This window comes from Aethalodelphis obliquidens, unplaced genomic scaffold (genome assembly GCF_003676395.1).
Source record: "Aethalodelphis obliquidens isolate GAN/ISIS:26980383/991018 unplaced genomic scaffold, ASM367639v1 scaffold59, whole genome shotgun sequence".
Classification (NCBI taxonomy): domain Eukaryota; kingdom Metazoa; phylum Chordata; class Mammalia; order Artiodactyla; family Delphinidae; genus Aethalodelphis; species Aethalodelphis obliquidens.
The window spans coordinates 6,790,554-6,809,803 of record NW_020838003.1 but is presented as its reverse complement, the minus strand read 5'-3'; the positions used below and the strand labels follow the sequence as shown (position 1 = coordinate 6,809,803).

Genomic DNA, 19,250 nt, shown 5'->3' with positions numbered 1-19,250 from the left:
ACGCGGGTTCGTGCCCCGGTCCGGGAAGATCCCACATGCCGCAGAGCGGCTGGGCCCGTGAGCCATGGCCGCTGAGCCTGCGCGTCCGGAGCCTGTGCTCCGCAACGGGAGAGGCCACAACAGTGAGAGGCCCGTGTACCGCAAAAAATAAAATAAAACCGAATAGCATCTCCAACCCAAACACTGAATGCTTACCATGAAACAGAATTTTCCTAGATACCATACACCTTGTTATTTACTCTTTATAATAGGCAGAATGGCTGTTTCCCCATTTTACAGAAGAGAACAGTGAGTCTAAGAAATGGTAAAATGGGAATTGGACATAAAAGACTTCAAATTCCCCTTTTGTTCCCTTTTCCCTTTCCCTATTCCTCCATCGGGTATGCCTGATCACCACAGGCTTATGTTACATCAGATAACATAAATGTCTTCCTTGAGCATATACTTTACCTAATAGTAGTAACAGTAGTTAATAGTGAACATTTCTTAAGGACATATTATGTGGCAGGCATTATAGTATGCAGTCATTTAGTCTTCACAACAGTCCCATAAGATAGGTACTAGTATTTTCATAACACATATTACTAAAAAATAGGAGAAATAGGACTCAAATCCAGGTTCTTAAGACTCAACATGTAGGCTTTTAACCATTAGAGTATCCTAATTTAAAACATACTAGTTGAAAATACTTTAACATTAAAGCTTTGTAAGCCTAGAGTTTCAAATTCCTCCTTTCCAATACAATATAGAATTTTCTATACTCTTGAACTTTAGTATCAACCTCGAACCCTACTAGTCGATGACTCTAGAGATAAGCAGGTTGTGAGCTTTTCATACCATACTTTTATACTACCCGTACCTTACTTTTGCTGACAACATTAGGAAAACAATTAGGTGGGTTTATTAGACATTAGTAGCTTTATGTTTCTTAAAGCACTATGTGACATATCTGCTTCACAACAGTAAGTCTGCCAATAATTTACATTTCTAGGAAATCGAGCCATAAAAGGTTTATGTAAATTAACTAAAAAGGGGACGAGGTTGGCAGAGCTGTATCACCTTTTGGTCTGTGGTTACTGAATTCACCAGGAGCTGGGACTTTAACAGGTATTGCTGAACTTTGAATGGTCAGCACACTAGGAGTGGCAGTAGTAGAATTCGCCTTTGGTCTCTGTCTTGGTGCAATTGAGGTTTCTGTTGGTCCAATGGTATCTGTTATTCTACAACAGAAGAACACATGTCATTCCAAATACTGAGATCATTTCTAACTTACTATTTGTTCTATAAAGGATCTATTTCAACAGATGCATATTTATTATTACTGATGGTCATGTTCGTCCTCTTGGCTTCTTCCTAAGTCTCATTTTCAAGTACTAAATGTTTAATGAAGATAAGGAAGTAAATAAAATAAACCTAACCAATTTCCTCAAGCCAGATTGCTACCACTTATAGTCTGCCACCGGAGCTGGCAAAAAAAAGAGTATAGAATTGCTCTTAAGGAGATAAAATAAAGGAAGCAAATAGAAGTCTTCTCAATAAGGTTTTGGACAAAACAGAGCCAACTCTCTAAACCAGTCAGAGAAACAAAAACAAGAAACAACAAACAACAGGCTCCTTTAGCTTGGACTCTTGGCTTAAGAAAAAAAAAAAGAATAGGGCCTAAGGCATGCAAAACAAAAGAAGCCAAAACTTTTAACTGGTGGAGCTATCAGCTCACATTCAGCATCTTAAATCTTTAACTTTGCTTTACTTAAAACACTGAATGGAAATTATATAAAGGTTTTCCCACTAGGACTTAGTTTAGGCCACAAATGTGAGTGGTCAAGTGGAAAGCAGTTTTGAAAGCAAGAGACACTAAATATAATTCAAGAAGACACAGACATTTGCTTTTCTCTTTCAAAAATAGCCAGGAAAAATCTTTAACTTACGTATTTATCAACTCTGCTTTCTATAAATTCAGAACAAAAAACTCGAATACTTCTTAATAGGGTCTATGCTCACTTTTCAAAAGGATTGCAATAAAATCTCTTTATCAAGTTCCCTTAGCACATTTTCAAAATGATCTGACGCTTAAAAGTTTTGCATACTTATGATTTATCAAGTACACATCTGCGGCATTTAGAGGAAGTCCAGTCTATCATAACTGCACAGGACTCTACAGTTCTTTCCTCTATCTGGAGACACCACAAGAGGGAGCCCTCTCAACAACTATCTTCCTCAGAAAGAAAGGATGTGAAATTGAATCAAAAGATTTTGGAAAATCATAGAAATGCACTGTATGTGTGCTGTTTTCTAAAAATAACATTTATGTTTTACACGGGATGGGGATGGTACAAGTCATACGAAAATAGAACTAAAAGGCTATAAAAAGATCATGTATACATGTAACCAATTATATCTCATTTAATCTAGTTATTTATTGAGTTCAAATTATGGATATGGCACTAAAACCAATGCTGTACTCCCTAAACTTAAGTAATTTGGGGGAAATATTGTATACAATCTTTCTATTTGCCTACCCATTCTTCATTAAGTGGGTAGTATATAGGCCAGACCTCACCCTGCCTTGTTCCTGTTCTAAATAGCTCCATAAAGGATTCACAACACACGAGCAGGGCAAACCTCTAAAAAGCATATTAAAAGTTCTGCAGACTTTGTTTAGTCTAGTGTTTCCTAACTTATTTCACTAATGTACCAATATCTATTATACAATTACTGATATCCAGCTAATAGAGCTCAGTCTTCAAAGAATTTACAGCCTACCTAGGAAAATATGGCACATGTTCATGAAAATATAATAAAATATAAGACAGAAAAAGTAACCAGCGCTAAGCTAATACTGTCAAGAGTTTCATGGAGGAGTAATTTTACCTTTAACCTAACTTGGCTAGAGAAGGCGCAGGTGAGAACTGGAGGTTAAACATAAATGTGATTTCATCAGACAGTAAAAGAAAGTAAGCGGTCTATGAAGAAATGGGAGGAGAATGCCTGGACAGATTCAGCAAAGTGAAAATACAAACTTAACTAAAATGAAAGAACGAGTAATTACTGACATCAACACTGCTACTGCAGCTTCCTTTGCACTATTGTAGCAGACAAAGAGCTGTTTTTTTGCTTCCTTTCTTTTCTTTTCTGCTGACTAGCCTGAACAATCTTCCTAAAACACACTCTTCTCTTAAAATCCCTCAGTGTTTCCATCTGCCAGGGCAGTGATTCTCAACCCTTCCATCTTTAAGATATAAATCATATAAGTTTCACATGTGTAACAGTCCCAAGAGCAGATGCAAATTTTGGGGAGGTGGATGGGGGGTTTTAAGAAGTGAAACAAAAAGTGCCACTGACTGAAGGCAGGGCAGGCAGATAATATCCATAAAAGCTTTAAAACATGTAAATAATGATACTGGCTATTTAAAGATTCCCCCTCCTCCCCTCTCTGGAAATATGCCTTTTACATGGAAAAAAAAATGATTTACAACTTTTTAACATTTAGAATTTTTCAACTTCTTTACTGATACTATCAATAAAAAATAAACTTATATTATTGACCAATAAGCACCAATGAACCCTATTTTTTTAATATACATAATGTATAGATTTAACATACTATGACTAGCACTGTGAATTTTAGTTAACTATTTCATTAACTATTTCATTTCCTTATAATTGTATAGCTGTAACGTGTCATGGTGAAAAGATATTCAAAGCATTACTGTTCAGCTGACTCATGCTTTTTAAAAAATTTGTATCTACTTTCTTAAAGATTTAATCATTAACAAAATAATTATTTTAAAATATAAGTAACAATAAAATTCAACTGACAAGTCCTACAATAATTCATAATGACCACTCAACTATAACAGCAGTTGCTAACTACAGCTATGTCATGGGTAAGACAGTCAGTCATGCTGGATTCCTGCAAGTTAGACATCACATTACTCCTTCGTCTCTTACTCAAAAGAGTATTTTAAATTTAAGTGAATGAAGATAATGTTTTTAGAGTGATGCCATATTTTTTTAAAAAAACTAAGTCATTCTCAAGTGATATTTCAATAATTTACAAATAACAGATTATTTATAACACACCTGACAACCAAGTTCCAAATAGTAGAACTGACTGCAAAGTTGAAAACTCACCGGTCTAAAGGCCAAAATCCAAATTTCTCAGCATGACATATAAAGTTGCTCATGACTGATATTTACCTACCCCCTCCTCATCTTCATTTCCCACCACTCCTGTACATGTGCCCTTATTATGCCCCAGCCTCGTAGTTTCACAAAGGCTGTCCTCATCGGCAATGTTTGCCTGCTATGGTTTCACTGCCCATCATTCCAAGTGACTAGACTATTCATCCTTCAAGAAAAGAGTCCAGCAACTCCCACCGGATTCTTCCTGTGCTCCTGTCTTCTTTCCCTTCCTCCACCCTCAGAGCTGCCTGATATCTATCAAGGTGTGACTGTTCACCCGTCTATCTTCATTTGGATCAGAGCTCCTTGGAAATAAACACTGCTGCTTTTTCTTTGTGGTCTCAGTATCTGTATCTTGAATGTAACAAGTGCGTGACAAATATTTTTTATGTATTTTATGTCAAATAAAATACTTTGCATAAGTAAAATACAATACAAAAAACTGTGGCCAAGAAATCTCCCCAAATGTAATATTACACCTGTCTGATAATGTAAAATACAGTCCTGCTTATTAACTTTTAAACTCAAAAAAGAAAGCACGAGAAAAATAAAAAAAATCAGTCATTAATTCAATCATTAGTCAGATTTAGGTCTTAACCTATGTAATTCGTATCAAACATTAATGTAGTAAAGAACTATAAAAATTATTTAAGGGCTTCCCTGGTGGCGCAGTGGTTGAGAGTCCGCCTGCCGATGCAGGGGACACGGGTTCGTGCCCCGGTCCAGGAAGATCCCACATGCCGCGGAGCGGCTGGGTGGGCCCGTGAGCCATAGCCGCTGGGCCTGCGCGTCCGGAGCCTGTGCTCCGCAACGGGAGAGGCCACAACAGTGAGAGGCCCGCGTACCGCAAAAAAAAAAAAAAAAAATTATTTAAAACATTATATTTCTTTATCAGTCTTAAAAGTATTACCATTATAACCACTCATTATAAAATATACATAGCTATTTTTTCTTTCAGTAAATTAAACAAAATCATACTAGCTATTAAGTAAAACATAAAATCTCATAAATTAGTTGCCATGTGACGAAATGACAACTTCCCCCGGTAAAAGGACCCAGTGTAACATCAGCAGTTACACAATCACTTCGTGATTGCTGAGAGGTAGCAGTTCAAGTGCAACTGCTGTCAAACCCTGTTATATAAGAAAGCTTATTCTGTACTTGCAATAAGGAATACGACACTTTTTGTGGGTGAAGATGATATTTAATGAATGACACTTGCTAGGATTAAAAACAAGAACTGTCCTCTTTTTTCTTAAATGCCTTTTCAAATTTCAGCATAGTTTTGCCTACCTGGCTTTTATTTGGCTTTTCCTAGAAGCTGCTTCACTAGCAGTCATCGGTTCAGGAAGAGCTGAAGGAATAGGAGAATTCTTGGAAGAAAAAATAAAACTTTTCATTTTAGTTTTTATTTCAATTGCAGAAAGCTTTACTTAAACACTACAGATACACTCTTAAATTTTAAAAGTATTGTCTGTGAGACAATCTCTTCACCTCAGATATCTATAAATTGTTCACATATATTTGCAAATATCAGTGCATGTTATACAAATGTCATTTTCATATTTGTGTTCCACAAAATTGTTCACATATATTTGCAAATATCAGTGCATGTTAAACAAATGTCACTTTCATATTTGTGTTCCACAGAAACCCTTGGAAAATAAACAGAACAACATCATTATATCCACTTTACAAATGGGTAAATCTTGGGTATAAAGGATTATATTACACTTGTAAATCAATGACTATTTCACACTCTTTGGAAGAAGAAGCAAAACACCAAGCACGTGAATACCGTGTTGTTTTACATACTGCAGGTAATTTTCATGACACTGCTTGTCAAGTCTAGAAAACAAGAGGAGAGGCTTCACTCATTTGTTTATCCTCTATAATGTTTGGCTTATAGTAAGTACTCAATAAATGTTTGCTGAGTGAAAAGCTAAAAATCCAGGCAAATGTCAAATAAAGCTACTTTCATTACAAGAATGTTAGTAATGACTTTCAGCTTCAACCAAGAATATATTATATTGACATAGTAAGAACTTCAAAAAACAAAAAGGAAAAGGTACCAAATTCCTTCTTTTTTCTCAGTGGGGTGGATTAAGTTATACACAAAGGAAACCTATAAAACAAGTCAGGCCAGAATGATCTTCACAATGTTGAGAACAGCTTAAAAATCACTGATGATTCTAGACTTTTATTAAAATTAGCAGACTCGCCATATACCGTTAATCTGATGTAGTTAAGTATGCAGACACCAGATACAATTCAAAGCCTTTGCATGGTAATAGCTATTACCAACTCAGCTTCCCTGCACTAGACACTGGGTTTTACATTTATTATTTCTAATCCTCATAATTACTATCCCTGTTTTACAGAAAAAGTAACAAACTATTAAGTAACTCCCCAAAATATACAAAATCAGTCACTGATAAAGACAGAATTGAACCCAGTTCTCTGCATTTACAACGCCTATGCTCTTTATGCCAAAGGTAACCAAACTTTAGGGTGCTTAGTGTCTCAGTAATTTTTCATGACACCCGGCCCCACCCTGCTCCCCAAAAATCTAACAGTCCTGTTTTTTCAACAGTTAGGCCCAAACAACTTAATAATAGTAGTTTGTGCTGTATCAGACAGAGGTCACTGTGTTTCCCTCAAATATGCAAAACATCCTGCAGTGCCCTCAATCCACTGTAGCTCCCCAGAGCACCACAGTACATAGTTTGGCAACTGTAGCTTTGTATCAAAAATACTAATCACAAACATACCATGAGACCACTTGTCTTGAAACAAGTAACTCTGAAAGTATATATATCCACACAGATAAAATGTGTTTTAAATTCATATCCTACTTGCAAAACTACTTACATTGATGTTGGAGACTGGACAATCCTTTTTGGCAAATTTAAATGCAAAATATGACACTTGAAATATATCGGGTCTACGTTCTGGATCTGGTTCAAGCATGAACCCTGCAAGAATAGATCAAAATGTTAAGACGTTTCATTGAACACGGAAGCAATTAGGGGTACATTAAAAGGATAAAATAAATATATATATATTTCCATTCTAAGAGCAGTGATGATTCCACCAAACTTTGTTAACGTATATAGAAAACATTAGAATTGCTATTTTATACAATATCCCAAACTAAAGACAAACCAGTCCTAGAACAGTTCTGTACTGAAAGTATGAACGACAAATATGAGTATTTTTCTGGGACCCTAACGCAAAAGAAAAAGTAAGTTTAGTGAACACTGGGGAATTATCCAAAAAAGTTCCAGGGCTGTAGTAGGGGTCCTTATTTTCACTATTATCTAAAATACCTCTACTAATTTTTAAGTGCTCCTAAATCATTTAAGAGAAGACTGAATTTGTATGCATTATAGTCTGTTTAACAAAGTAGTAGAGGGTTGGCACTATAATTTTCCTAAAACATGCTTTCTTCCCACGCTGATGATAGCAATATTCATCATAGTTCTGTATTTCAACATGCTATCCACATCATGTTCAGAAGTACAAGCATAATTTCGTGGTTCTATTATGAACAGATTTCACACCAACCCTACAGCATTGCTTGGAAGGCCTGACCTTTTTTCTAACCAAAATGACCACTACCACTTGTCAATTTCTTGAACTACCTGTTAATTTACAATTTCACAAGAAGGCTGACATTTATACTCAATTACATATGTAAAAAAATCCATATTTTGTTAAAGCAGTCTTCATATTCTAACGCTGCTTCATTGATTAACTCTAAGTTCTCATCTTATTCAAATAATTTTTAAACCTATCTGCAATGTAAAATTTACAGCGTTAATTAGATAATATTCTAAAATGTACTAACAAAATTATGTACAGAGATATCAAGGTATATAAACAGCTAAATTAAAATTATAAATCAAAATGAATTAAATCTACCTTTCAAACTTAAGTAATATTTGAACAAACAATGTGTAATACATCTCCAACAGCATGATAAATTTATTTGCTAAAAACATGGTTGTTTGGCAAGTGACACTAAGCACATACAAAAATTTATTTGGGAGATTCTGGACTCGGTTTTATTATATTCTGCATATCACTTGATTTTATTTATTTAAAAAGGCTAACAGATATCACTTACAAAATTGATATTTTACTATTGTATCACCATTGTTATAAATAACTCAGAACATTTAAGTCTAATATTTATTAATGCATATTCAACTTCATTCAAATCCAGAAAAGATCTGAAAAATCTACAAGGTTTATTTCATCCTCCAAAGTTATATTTTATCTTGATACCAACAGATATTACATGTTTTAAAAGTAACAACAGTACATGATATGGGGATAAATTTAAACAGACTTTTACCAATGTGGGTAGAACTGATAACATCTTATAAGCAAACAAAAGGACCTCTAACTCCCCTGGCTCATGTTTCCATGTGGGAATACATCTTCTGGAGGCACTTCCGCTTGCCGAACTGTACTGATACCATTTATGTGACATAAAATCAGCCTAAAAGGTCATGACTAGCATTTGTTTTAGTAAAGTAGAATAGAAAACATTAGAGTGCATTACTGTAAGTATAAGCAGTGTTTCAAGAAACTTGTTTTATGTGTATGTATATGTAAAATGTATTTTTTACCATGGATCACCGTCAAGCGGTTTGAAAACCACTGTGCTAGTGACCTCTATTAGTATAATACAGTCCTCGCCAAGGGAAAGACAGTGATTTGTCTAATTTAGACTAGAAGAAAAGAAATAGGCACCTACACGTGTCCATCTCTGTTGCTCTTTCTTTCAACAGTTTATTCTCAGGACATGTATGTTCTCTACAGAACCATGTTTTGCCAAGTGGCCTACTTCTGTGGAAGCAGTCCATGGTTTTCCAACATTGTCTATGACTCTGTGAGAGTATATCTGGGGGTTGTATATGCATTAATAGGCCCATTTGGCTTCAGAGTCCCTTCTGCAATCTGCTTTGTCATTTTATCTAATGAGATCCTGTGCCCCATCTCTAATTTGGTTCTAAATTCAAAGTATAAAGAGGCTGAAACCCACAGTAGACCATGGTTACATTTTTATCTCTGAATATTTTTATATTGAAGGTTATCAGCCATTTAAAAAAAAAGAAAAAAATCTCAATAAGGCACTGTTAAAGCACTTAATAATGTAATTTTTCAAACTCTCCAAAAGAATGGATTGCAAAATGTACTCCTAGATTACTGAATGATGTAATCTGGAGTGTAGAGGTATCAGTTCTAATCCAGCTAAACACTGGAGCATATCTACCAAAAATGACAATTTCAATTTTTAAGTAGTTGATCCAAAGCCATTTTCTCTCACAATAATTAAACCTCAAGTCTAGTGTTTTATTAACTCCTACTTCATGACAATAAAACCATTTCATCTATAGAAATATGCTCCTGAGGAGAAGGAGTGGATTAAGGAATACATGTGTCTAATTCATCCAAAAGTGAATCAAGTAATTAAGTTTTGTTTTTGTTTTTGTTTTTTTGCAGTACGCGGGCCTCTCACTGTTGTGGCCTCCCGTTGCGGAGCACAGGCTCCAGACGCGCAGGCTCAGCGGCCATGGCTCACGGGCCCAGCCGCTCCGCGGCATGTGGGATCTTCCCGGACCGGGGCACGAACCCGTGTCCCCTGCATCGGCAGGCGGACTCTCAACCACTGCACCACCAGGGAAGCCCCCTAGTAATTAAGTTTTTTAAAAAAGACAGAGAAGCTAGAATACACCCTTGTTTACCCAACTTAATATGATCATGTGAGTCAGCACAAGACCATTCCCATTAACCTTGATTCTACTGTAAATATAAAATCGACCTTTAAAAAGTAAGCCATAATAGAAATGTAAGGATATTTCTCTGCTCCTCTTACTTGTGTGACTCTTTCTATTGACACAAATATCACTAACTCAACCTAAGAACACAAAACAGTCTCAGCACTGAAGGTACTATATGACTAAACCACCACAGTATTTCCAACTGATGTATCAGACTATCTGATAAAAATCACTTGCCCAAGGCAACTGAATTAATTATGCTTATTCTAATTTTGCAAAGGAAAGTACACCATCCATGCATATTCTAGCAAAAAGAGCAGCTAAAGGAGCAGTGGCTGCTGCAGCACAGCAGTGGCCAAGTTAACCCTACGGTTACATCGAGGACGCACACCAAAAATTAAATGAAGTAGTTTCCATTCAAGTTACCTAAAATGATGGATCCATACCGGGTCCTAAGTAAAAGTTAAACCAGCATCTCTAATCTAACAGCTCAACAAATTTAACAGGAAAATACTTTGGACAGAGGTCTCAAAAGAATGTTCCTGCTTAAAATTTGTTAATATTTTTTCCTTCCACAAAGACACTTTTTCTCTCCCACAGACTTCCAGCTATTACACTTATAGTAATTTACCTGAAAAGAGAACTACCCACTCTAATTTTGCAATCATAAATACTTCAAGCATTAACTTGTTATTTTTGTCTGTTGACCTATGGAAAGTATTATAGAAACTTACATGTTAGGCAAAGATGTTCTACAAACCTTATTCTATGGACTGTTGAAATGAAACCAAATTTAGCAGCTAATTAAATAAATGTGTTCAATCATAATGTAAAGACTAATGGCACTATAAATATGCCAGGATAGTATATTTGGGATAGCCCTGGTAGCTGTTCCTAAAAGTTATTGATCACAGCCCTCTCTTTACATCTCCCCAAATGGTAACCCAGAGCCAATGACTGAAAACCTTCAAGGAAACCCTATCTTAATCTCTGATTTCTTTTCAAAGGTACATTAAAATGTCTGAGATTTTTTTCAACAAAAAAATATATAGGAAGACAGTGGGTGAAGAGCATAAATGAAGCAAGATTGGCCATGAGTTGATAATCACTGAAGCTGGGCGGCAGGTACATGATAAACCACTGCACTGTTCTGCCTATATTTATATGTATTTTTTAACTTCCATAATGAATTTTAAGTGTATCTAAATAAGCAAGTTCCTGGTTTCCCACAGAAAACAGGTATTAAAATAAATGTACTTATTATCAAAACAACAAGAAATAACAAGTGTTGGTAGAATGTGGAAAAAAGGGAACCCTTGTGCAATGCTGGTGGGAATGTAAATTGGTACAGCTACTGTGGTAAACAGTACAGAGGTCTTTCAAAAAGTTGAAAATAGAGTACCATATAATCCATCAATTCTCCTTCTGAGTATGTATCTGAAGGAAACAAAAACACTAACTCAAAAAGATATCTGCTCCCCCGTGTTCACTGCAGCATTATTTACAAAAGCCAAGATATGGAAGCAACCTAAGTATCCATCAATGGATGAATGGATAAAGAAAATGAGAGGCATACACACACACACAAACACACACACACACACACACACACACACACACACCATGGAAATATTACTCAGTCACTAAAAAAAGAGAAGGAAATCTTGCCATCTGCAACAACATGAATGAACGTGAGGGCATTAGGCTAAGTGAAATTGGTCAGACAGACAACAAATACCATATGATCTCACTTAAAAAAAAAAAAAAGACAGATACAGAGAACAGACTGGTTCATTATATATCACTATTTCATGCACAAAGTTAAGAGTTAAGAAAATTAATCTTAGTAGTTACATTTAACAGTATATTCTGGAATATATGATAAATTATGGTAAACGTTTGATATCCAACCTTAACCTGAAAAACCAAGTTTGGCTTCAAAGCATCCAAAGAAATCTCTGCAGGGAAAGTACATCCTACTTAGTATCTGACAGCAGATGCCCTGACCCTCACCCAGAAAATCAAAAATTAGGTTAGCTCAGGAAGAATTATAATGACGTCAGTAGTAGTGGTAGTGGGAGCTATAGTAGTAATAATGATAGTAGTATTAAAGGCCATTTCTTTCTGAGTACTCACACATACTAAGAAGCACTTCTCATAATTCATTTAATTTTCACAATAACCTTAAGAGGTAGGTCATTTAATATGCTCATTTTAGAAATCAAACTGAAATAAATGGAGCTGCCCCGTATCCTGTACCAAATAGGTGACAGAGCAGATGCAAGCCTAGGCCATTTGGCTCCGGAGGCCAAATTGCTCTTAGTCTCCACAATGTACTTCCTTAACTACCATAACAGAAGCTAAAAGAAAGGTGAAGCAACCAGCCTTCTGTTCACTCATCAAAACTATTCAGTAATTCCGTTAGTTATGCTTCTCATTCTCCTCTAAATATTCTCTAAGTTCTTTTCAACTCTTAGATCCAAAAATGCAAAGTGATTCTCTCCTCATTGCCCCCTGCAATCCATCTCCATTACTTGTCTACTGGAAAAGTTAACAGAAGCTAAGAAGGAAAATTCTAAATAATTGCTACTTTTAAGAAGTAAAGTCTGCAGAAAGTTAATAAACTGAGCTTTGTGGACAGTAGTTAATATAATTAACAATTATTATCATTAATATATTAAATATTATTATATAAATAATAATAACTACCCTTGACCAAACTGGTGATAATCAAAAGTATATTCAAATACTTATATAACCACAAACCATACAGTTTTAACAAAGATTAAGCATGGCTATTTCATTTTCAAAAATCTTGAATCATATAAAATAGATGTAAACAGCATTAGTAAATCTATTCATACTAAGAAGATATATTTTTTAAATGTTTTATCTTATAAATAAATGTGGGGCAACTACATTGTATGAATAGACAGTTGGCAATAAAAAGCTTCACTTTCAAAAACTATGAGCACAGCTAGGTAGTTTCTTGTTTCTGAAGGTAGAATTTACTTGAAAGCAATGTAAATCACCAATTAGTTTATTATAAAAGCAGACAGAGGAACCTAAATAGGATAGTGAGAAACAGGCATGGTCACATGCGAAAAACGTAAAAAATAAAATTGCAGGGCTTCCCTGGTGGCGCAGTGGTTGGGAGTCCGCCTGCCGATGCAGGGGACACGGGTTCGTGCCCCGGTCCGGGAGGATGGGAGTGGCTGTGCTCCGCAGCAGGAGAGGCCACAACAGTGAGAGGCCCATATACCGCAAAATAAATAAATAAATAAAATAAAATTGCAAAGAATCTAAATGTTTTCTAAAAACCACTGCATTATAGATAAGTATGTTCGGGTTTTAAAAAATCCCTACTTTGTTATTAAGCTTTTACTACTCAAGACAATATTTAAAAAGTAAAGTCCACAAAAGCCCTTTGATGGGAGATAAAATACCAACATTTACTTGAGTGCTTTTATTTTATTCAACCTTGTTTTTTTATTTCTGCCTAGCTCTGAGAAATCAGTTCAAAGAAATTAATACATGGCCAAATTTATACTAACACTGATAAAAACTAAAATCTGTACATTTATTGAAAAATAAAGCAAGCATATGATGCCCAGTAAAGCATCAATGAACTAGAGTCCAATTAGATCCTAAAATTATCTGCAGTGTTTAGCTTTTCTACCTTCCTACTATACACAAACACACATACCCATACACACATACATAGAGAAGGAAAACAAACAAACCTAACACAAGAAAATAAGATCTCAAATAGAAAGAAGCCTCACATGTGAAACAGAATCCCATCCCATCCCTACAGGCTGTAGGAGCTGTAGCTGGTATGTGATTTATCAGTCTACTCAAATGAGAACCTAATCCTAGGTTGCAGAGTTAGTGTACTGGAGCCTGTGTCTGAAGTTTAAGCAGGACTTGTAAACCTGAGATATAAACTGGCTGTGGCAAGAGGGAAGATTGGAAACGACTGGATCTCTTAGAATCTACACTGTTGCATTCTGAATGAAATGTTGAAAATCTCTCATTTATAGCTGTGCAAATAAACCAGAAATTTCTTGTAACTATCAAAAAAAAATAAGATTTCATCACTATAAGCAAATTAAATCATGAATCAGGGTATATACTGTCCAGCCTCTCATACAGTTTTGTCCAATGAGAATACTGAGTTGTGAAGACACTGCAAGATCCTCAATAAAATCCTCAGCCCAGTTGTGATTAAAGCATTATACTTAACAACAAAACAGTGCCACAGATACAATGATTTACAACAAGGGCTTCAACAAAAGGTTAAACTTCAATTAGCCAGAACACTCAACTGCCAAAGTAAATTCCTCAATCTATTTTTTGAGCATTCCAATTAATGAGTTTTTTCCATGCTTTTGATGCCCTAATTTTTGGACAATGAAGGAAGAAAGCAACTGGATAAGACAGAGCAGCTTATGGGTATGAAGTTTATTCAAATATACTCTAAAGTATGTTTGCGCTCTAAAAAAAATTCACATTCTGCAAAATGGCAGGCTAAAAATAACAGGGCTAATGAGGAAAAGAGAGCTGGGACAAACCACTGAAAAAAAAAAACTATACAGCTCTGTCACCAGAACACTGACAAAAACATTAACTGGTATCTGGGAAGGTAACTTGGGCTGACCAGGCAGGTAGCTTAATTTGGCTGAAGGCTGCCACGAGGACATAAAAACACATCAAAATAAGACTAGGAGGTTCTCAACCAATAAGATAAAAGTGCAGTTCCGAGCCAGCGAGTGTGCTAGTCAGGAGGCCATCCATTGGTAGAGAGTCACACAAAAGCTGAGAGGTAGACCTCTCTGGGAAGAAAACCTCAGGTACAAGCATTCTTATTAATGTTCTCCAGTTGTAGTGGAAAGTCTACAAGCTGGCAGTGCAGCAGCCAAGCTCAGGGCGACTTCCTTCCCCTACAAGTTATAACGCCAGCTCCCCCACCGCTGCCCTGCCTCCCCTCGCCTAGGAAAAGCATTCCACGTGAAGCAATGTAATTTTTGTGTTCAACTGACATAATTCTCTGATTTCCAACATGTATGAGCAAATCCACATTAAAGAAACAAAAAGATCATGCTTTAAATAAGTTTGCAAAGTAAAGCTAGATATCCTTTTAGGCTCCGTTTTCTTTTTTTTTTTTTTTTTAATCTTTCTCAGGATAACATTGTGTGATAGTTCAGGGCTGTGATTTTAATCCATAGTGTAACTATATAGTTAGTCATTTTGGAATACAGTATGTTCCTATCAGCAAACAAACATGCTATAAAATCTCCCATCTAAACAAACAAACTCCTTTGGCACCACATCCTCCTATAGGAAAGAGTCGTGCATACTTAATGACTCGACTCTGAAATTTATATTCTCTTTTGAACTCATTCCACTTAGACTTTGGTCCCCAGCACTTCATTGAAACAGTTCTTGTTAAGAGTCACTGATGACTTCTCTGTTGTTGATCCAGTGGTCAGCTTTCAGTCCTCGTTTTACTTGACCTATTGTTAGTATTTGAAGCAGTTGTTCTTAAAGCCTGGTTTCACTTAGTTTTGGGGATACCACTCTCTTTAGGTTTTCTTCCTCTCTTTCTGCTACTTCTGAGTGTCCTTTGTTGGTTCCTCCAAATATTGGAGTAACTCAGGGTTTGTATTATAAACTTCTTTTGTTTATATACGTGCACTTAAGGTGACCTCTTCCTGTCTCATGGTTTTAAATACTATCTAACTTAAGACCTAAATTTATATCAACCACAACTTCTTTCCTGAACTCCAGAGTCATATAACTGATAGCCTGTTTAATATCTCCACTTTAGTATATAACGGTCACCTTGAGCTTAATATGTCCAAAACCAAACTGATTTTCCTTCCAAAACTGGCTCGTCCCACATGTATTTCCCAATCACGGTAAAGGCACCTCCATTCTTCTCCTCACTCAGGTCATAAAACCTTGGAGTCATCCTTGCCTCTCTTCCTCTTTCACCCTCCCATCCAATCCACTAGCAAATCATGATGACTATATCTTGTAAATATAATCAGAATTAGACGACATCTTGCCCCCATCACTGCTACTATCCTGGTGCAAGACAAATTCATCTCACTCTTGTTTTCTTGGAGTAACTTCTGAACGTCTCGCTGAGCTTATACCTTTCCCATCTTCTTGCCTCCTTACCCCTCTACTGACTACTCTTCACATAGTAGCTGAAATGATCCTTTTTAATAATGATGCTTTTTCACAAAAATAATGTTACTCTTCTACCCAAAGAGCTCAGTGGCCCCCTCATCTCATAATTAAAGCCATGGTCCTTTTGATGGCCTATTAGACCCTACACTCTTCCTGCTGCCTGTTCTTGTAATTAAAGTTTCATTGGAACATGACCACACTCATTCATTTACATATTGTCTGTGACTGCTTTCAGTAAAACAGCAGAGTTGAGTCATTGTAACAGAGACTCTATGGTCTGCAAAGCTTAGCTATTTACTGACTGTCTGGCCTTTTACAGAAAAAGTTTGCTGACCCTTGCTCTAGAATGTAAGGTTCTTTTTTTTTTTTTACATCTTTATTGGAGTATAATTGCTTTACAATGGTGTGTTAGTTTCTGCTTTATAACAAAGTGAATCAGTTATACATATACATATGTTCCCATGTCTCTTCCCTCTTGTGTCTCCCTCCCTCCCACCCTCCCTATCCTCCATTTTCTTTTGATTATTTTTCTTCTGGAGTGTTTGCCCTTTTCTTTTTGAGTTACATGAGTTAGCCAATTGTCAAATGTGTAACATAAATTACAAAAGTTAGCCAATTGTCAAGTGTGTAATAAATTTTTTTTCCAGTTTACCATTTGACTTTATGCTTGGGTTCATGGTTTGGGGGAATTTTTAATGGTTTAAATTTATATGTCAATGGATTCATCTTTTCTATTTCCTGAGATTAAAAGCCTAGTTTACACATTATCTACTCCAGTGTTATAAATAAATTCAGACCTATTTTCTTCAAGTACATTTATGTTTTATTTTTTGCATTTAGGTCTTTGATTTATCTGAAATTTTAGCATAATGTTTGAAGTAGAGATCCAGTCTGATTTTTCATCCACAAGTGGATAATAAAGTTTTGTATTTCCATCTGTTTTTCCCCACTGAGTTGAACTGCTATCTTTATTATACAAAACCTCAAATATATTTACATTGACCCTCTTTTCTACTGCACTGATCTCAGTGGCTGGAGGCTATGACAGAGGATGTTTAAAATGGAAAAAAACAGAGCAGAAATGCTAGAAACACTTTAATTGAAACAGTGCAGGGCAGTGCTGTTTAAATACTGCAACTTCCTAACATATTTTATATCTGATGATCCTCCTCCTCCCCCAAATCATCTTTTTCAGAAAATTGTACCATGTGCGTATATAAAATATTAAATTACAGTACCTGTCAAAAAGGAAGAAAAAATTCTTAAAAGAGGCTGTAATGAAAACTGAGGTATTCTTTTGGAATCAAAGGCCCACAGGATTTCTCCTTCTGACATACACTTAGGTTGCTTTCGAATTTTATAATCAATAAGGAATATTAAAAAGAGTGGCCAAATAAACTACTATCTAAGATTGGCAATACTGTGATCTAAAGAAGCAACAGGTCTGGATATTTGGATTTCAAAAGTTCAGACTGAATAATTAAATGTTACGCTGTAAGTTTTTCCAGAAATTCCAGTTTCCTTAATTATATAATCTCTATGTTTTATAAAACCTTATCTAGAGCTTAAAAATATCCATGTACTAATCATTAATTAATCTGCTTTCATTCCTATAGAAGTCTTATAAACATCTTTTTCAATGTATTTCTTGACTATAGTTTCATAAAATTATAATACATGAAATTAAAAGACTAGGTTTAGGTAAAGGAATGGAAACAGCAGGCCCTAAGTACGGTTATCTTATAATTTTTTTAATAAATTTTCCAAGTACTTACTTATTAAACAATGTATGTTATGGGAGTAACGGGAATTGTCTGGGATGGTGAAGCTGCCATCACAGATAGCAACCTGACTCTCACCAAAAGGAAGAGTGAAGAAACAAAGTTTATACAGCAAACATCCCAGGGCCTGTAAAACAAAGAAGCATGAATATCATCAGAGCTCAAGTATCAACTTAACCACAAGACAAAAAAAAAGTAGCCACAAACCAAGAACTAAATATGTTATTAAAAAAAATAAAAGCCTAATGTTTCTATACTGGATCAATCTTTTCACAAATTACAACTTAAACAAATTAATGCACTTAATTTTTAAAAAGGCATTTAACTGCATCATTACCATATTTTTCTATCACATCTGTGGCTAGCTGGCTGAATTAATGTTATCATGGAACTCTAGATCATGAATGATATAACTAAAATTATAAGTGGCTGGTTCCCTTCGGGAGAAAAATTACACTTTTACTTCTTTCACAAGGAAAATATATATTTAGTACATAACTAGCATATAACAACCAACGATGTAAGCACAAGGCTCCTCCGAGCAGAATTCTTTAAAAATTCACTATAATATCTGTTTTAAAATTCCAAGTACGAGTTAACCAGCACAGTTAAACTTAGCATACAACCATCAATACTGATTATTCCCTGATTTTCACTGATTTCACTGAGCACGTCATTATTTCATAATATATTATTCACTGAGCACATAATATAAAAATTCGTTCTCTACTTCTATATATAATCCTACAACTTTAATTCTATATTACACTAGTCATATTTGCACCTGGGTAATCTATATAAAATTCAAAAAGGAAGGGCTCTGTCTGCTTCACTTGCATGGATTCACAGACATCATAGCACCAATAAATCTACTTGCTGACAATGAAGACAAAACACCCTAAAACACAAATTGCATCTGGAAAAGTAGCACAGGAAATTTTTAGCTAAACTGCCAACAGCTCACACCTGAGACACAGTAATAAAATGTGATTTTCTGCTCAAGAAATCATTATGCTGTCACAGGAAGTGTCACCTATAAGCCTTATGAGTGTAAGGGGTGATTCTAATTCTAAATTGATTGTATAAAATTACCCAGTAGTAACTATACAATTACATCAGCAATAACTGAAATTTGGCCTATCTAAAAATTAGCAAATCAGCTTTCCTTCGTTGGATTTTCTCCACGCAGCAACTTAGCAAACCCAATTAACAAATACACTAGCTTTATAACTACTATGAAGATCACAGTATACAGAAATACCTTTCTGAGTTCAACAATATTAACTTACAACAC

General features: G+C 35.5%; 1 protein-coding gene across 4 annotated transcripts in view; it reads right to left on the bottom strand.

Moving 5' to 3' along the window:
* The window catches only part of BMP2K (BMP2 inducible kinase), a 126,292-nt gene that overhangs the window by 35,390 nt on the left and 71,652 nt on the right, over positions 1-19,250 (bottom strand). For all 4 annotated transcript variants that reach the window (XM_027087703.1, XM_027087704.1, XM_027087706.1 and 1 more), the window contains 4 exons: positions 17,951-18,083; positions 7,057-7,160; positions 5,479-5,558; positions 1,060-1,220 (listed from right to left, as the gene is read on the bottom strand). In XM_027087703.1, the coding sequence (XP_026943504.1) occupies positions 1,060-1,220; positions 5,479-5,558; positions 7,057-7,160; positions 17,951-18,083 (478 nt within the window). The remainder of the gene's footprint in view (positions 1-1,059; positions 1,221-5,478; positions 5,559-7,056; positions 7,161-17,950; positions 18,084-19,250) is intronic.